Source organism: Austrofundulus limnaeus, unplaced genomic scaffold (genome assembly GCF_001266775.1).
Source record: "Austrofundulus limnaeus strain Quisiro unplaced genomic scaffold, Austrofundulus_limnaeus-1.0 Scaffold415, whole genome shotgun sequence".
NCBI classification, from domain to species: Eukaryota; Metazoa; Chordata; class Actinopteri; order Cyprinodontiformes; family Rivulidae; genus Austrofundulus; species Austrofundulus limnaeus.
This window is the reverse complement of record NW_013952817.1, coordinates 436,908-438,924: the sequence shown is the minus strand read 5'-3', so window position 1 is coordinate 438,924 and position 2,017 is coordinate 436,908. Positions and strand designations below refer to the sequence as shown.

At 35.4% G+C, this 2,017-nt stretch overlaps 1 protein-coding gene across 1 annotated transcript in view; it reads right to left on the bottom strand.

Moving 5' to 3' along the window:
• The window catches only part of LOC106528981 (surfeit locus protein 4), a gene marked incomplete at its 5' end in the record, with an annotated part of 3,806 nt that extends 2,081 nt beyond the window's left edge, over positions 1 to 1,725 (bottom strand). Inside the window, 2 exon segments of the mRNA XM_014024274.1 lie at positions 1,523 to 1,566; positions 1,649 to 1,725. Of these exon segments, the coding sequence (XP_013879728.1) occupies positions 1,523 to 1,566; positions 1,649 to 1,725 (121 nt within the window).
• Positions 1,726 to 2,017: the final 292 nt, after the last annotated feature.

Genomic DNA, 2,017 nt, shown 5'->3' with positions numbered 1-2,017 from the left:
CCCTATGACAGAAGAACCATATGATGACGTAGGCATAGACACTGGTATAGGCATTATCCATGACCCCGAGGTATATGATGACATTGGCTAAAGCAATCTGAACACTCACCTGCAGCTGCCTTTCTTATCCGGTAATGCCAAAGTATTTCTTTAGGGACCTGATCTATTTAAGGTCCTGTTGTACATTTTATTTAGACTCATTAGTATTATTTAGAGTCGTATTTACTCATCTTTTGTGTTCTACTCAGGTGTAATTTTGTTGTTTGAGGTGTTAATTATTTTATGCCTTTTTGTTGTCTGTTTTTATTCTTCTTTATTTGTGACAACAGGAGGGATATGAAAAGGTTTTAATATGTTCCAAATAAAGTTTTCAGTACAGGACTTGTGTTTTAGGTTTAATGGAACATAGCATGCAAGCAGAACAAAACAACTTGCTAAGCAAAACCAGAAGGACGAGTTTAGACAAGCGGTCTAACCACAAAATTTTACAACACGCCCGAGTTTCCAGTAAAGAATGCACAAACAAGTATGACTAACACAGTAAGAATGTTTTTCTGTTGTCTAGCTAATTACATGCCCCCAGCAACCAGCTTCTGATTGGCTTCTATGCTTATGGCATGACATAGCAACTGTCTTATGATTCGACAACTTGTTATGATGTAATTTCTACGTGTGTGAATAAAAGTGGATCACGGCCACAGAGCAGCAGAACTTCTCTGGACTTGACTATAGTTGAGTTAAGTACTCTGAACTTCTCCCTTTGCAAAGTGTATCTCAAACTGTTACTGGTCTCTGATTGTCTTTGTTTAATGTCTGGTGGGTTGTTGTGTATCAAGTCTCAGGTCAAAATACCGGACACTTTATTTTTATACTACTTTAATGTCGTAATACGACTTTATTCTCGTAATATTACAACTTTATTCTCATAGTATTACGACTTTATTTTTATACTACTTTAATGTCGTAATACGACTTTAAACTCGTAATATTTTGACTTTATTTTTATGCAACTTTAATGTCATAAAATTATGACTTTATTCTCGTAATTAAAAAATAAAACAAATCTCATTGTGTGGCCCTGATACTCCGTCGTACTTTTGCAATCATCTGTTGTTTGATAAAACACATTTTCCCGACCACCTCAGCATTTTCTGTCAACCAAACTTGTTTATTCTAGGTGTGATCTACTACTTCACACTCTGACTTGATCCCGTCTGCAAACAGGATGTCAAGTCCACAGCATGCACAAACAGAAATCCTCAAACTCAGCATATTAGATGCATGATTCATTCTGCTTTCTGTTGTTTAAATAAAAAACAAGCAGACTCTACAGTAATTACGTGATTATAAGTGCTGGTGACTAAAAATGAGAGATGCATTCTGCCTTCAACACGCTGTCTGAAGTTTCCTTATCTTAAAGAAAGCATTAGGAAGTGATTTAAAAGGAGTGTTAAAACAGTTTAGTACAAATCGAACACTGCTTTCAGTTGAATGTACTTTCAAACAGCTGAGCAGCGCTTACCTCATCAAAAACTTAAGGTCCCATAAAATGCTGTATGCGACAGTCTGGTGGGAGACAGATATGAAGTTAGTCATAATAATAGGTTGAATGTATTTAAATAAGTTTCTGTGATAAAACTGTTCTTACCTGTAGAGCTATGATGCCAAATAACCCAAAGCAGGCGTACTGTACAAAATTTCTACTGAGAATGAGGACACAACCGCCTGTAAGAAGAAAAAATGTTCAAGAAAAGAAGGCAAATAGTTGTAATTTCCATTTTTTTTTTCAAAAAAAAAAAAACAACAACCACCATACACTGTACGGTGAACTGGTCATTTAAGAGCATCATCACAGCCAAACCACACAAGCAGAAACAAGAGTAAATGATGAAATATCCACAAAAATATTCCTCATAATCTAGTTCAATATACAGTGGTTTGCAAAAGTATTCATACCCCTTGAACTTTTCCATATTTTGTCACATTACAACCACAAACATAAATATATTTCACTGGA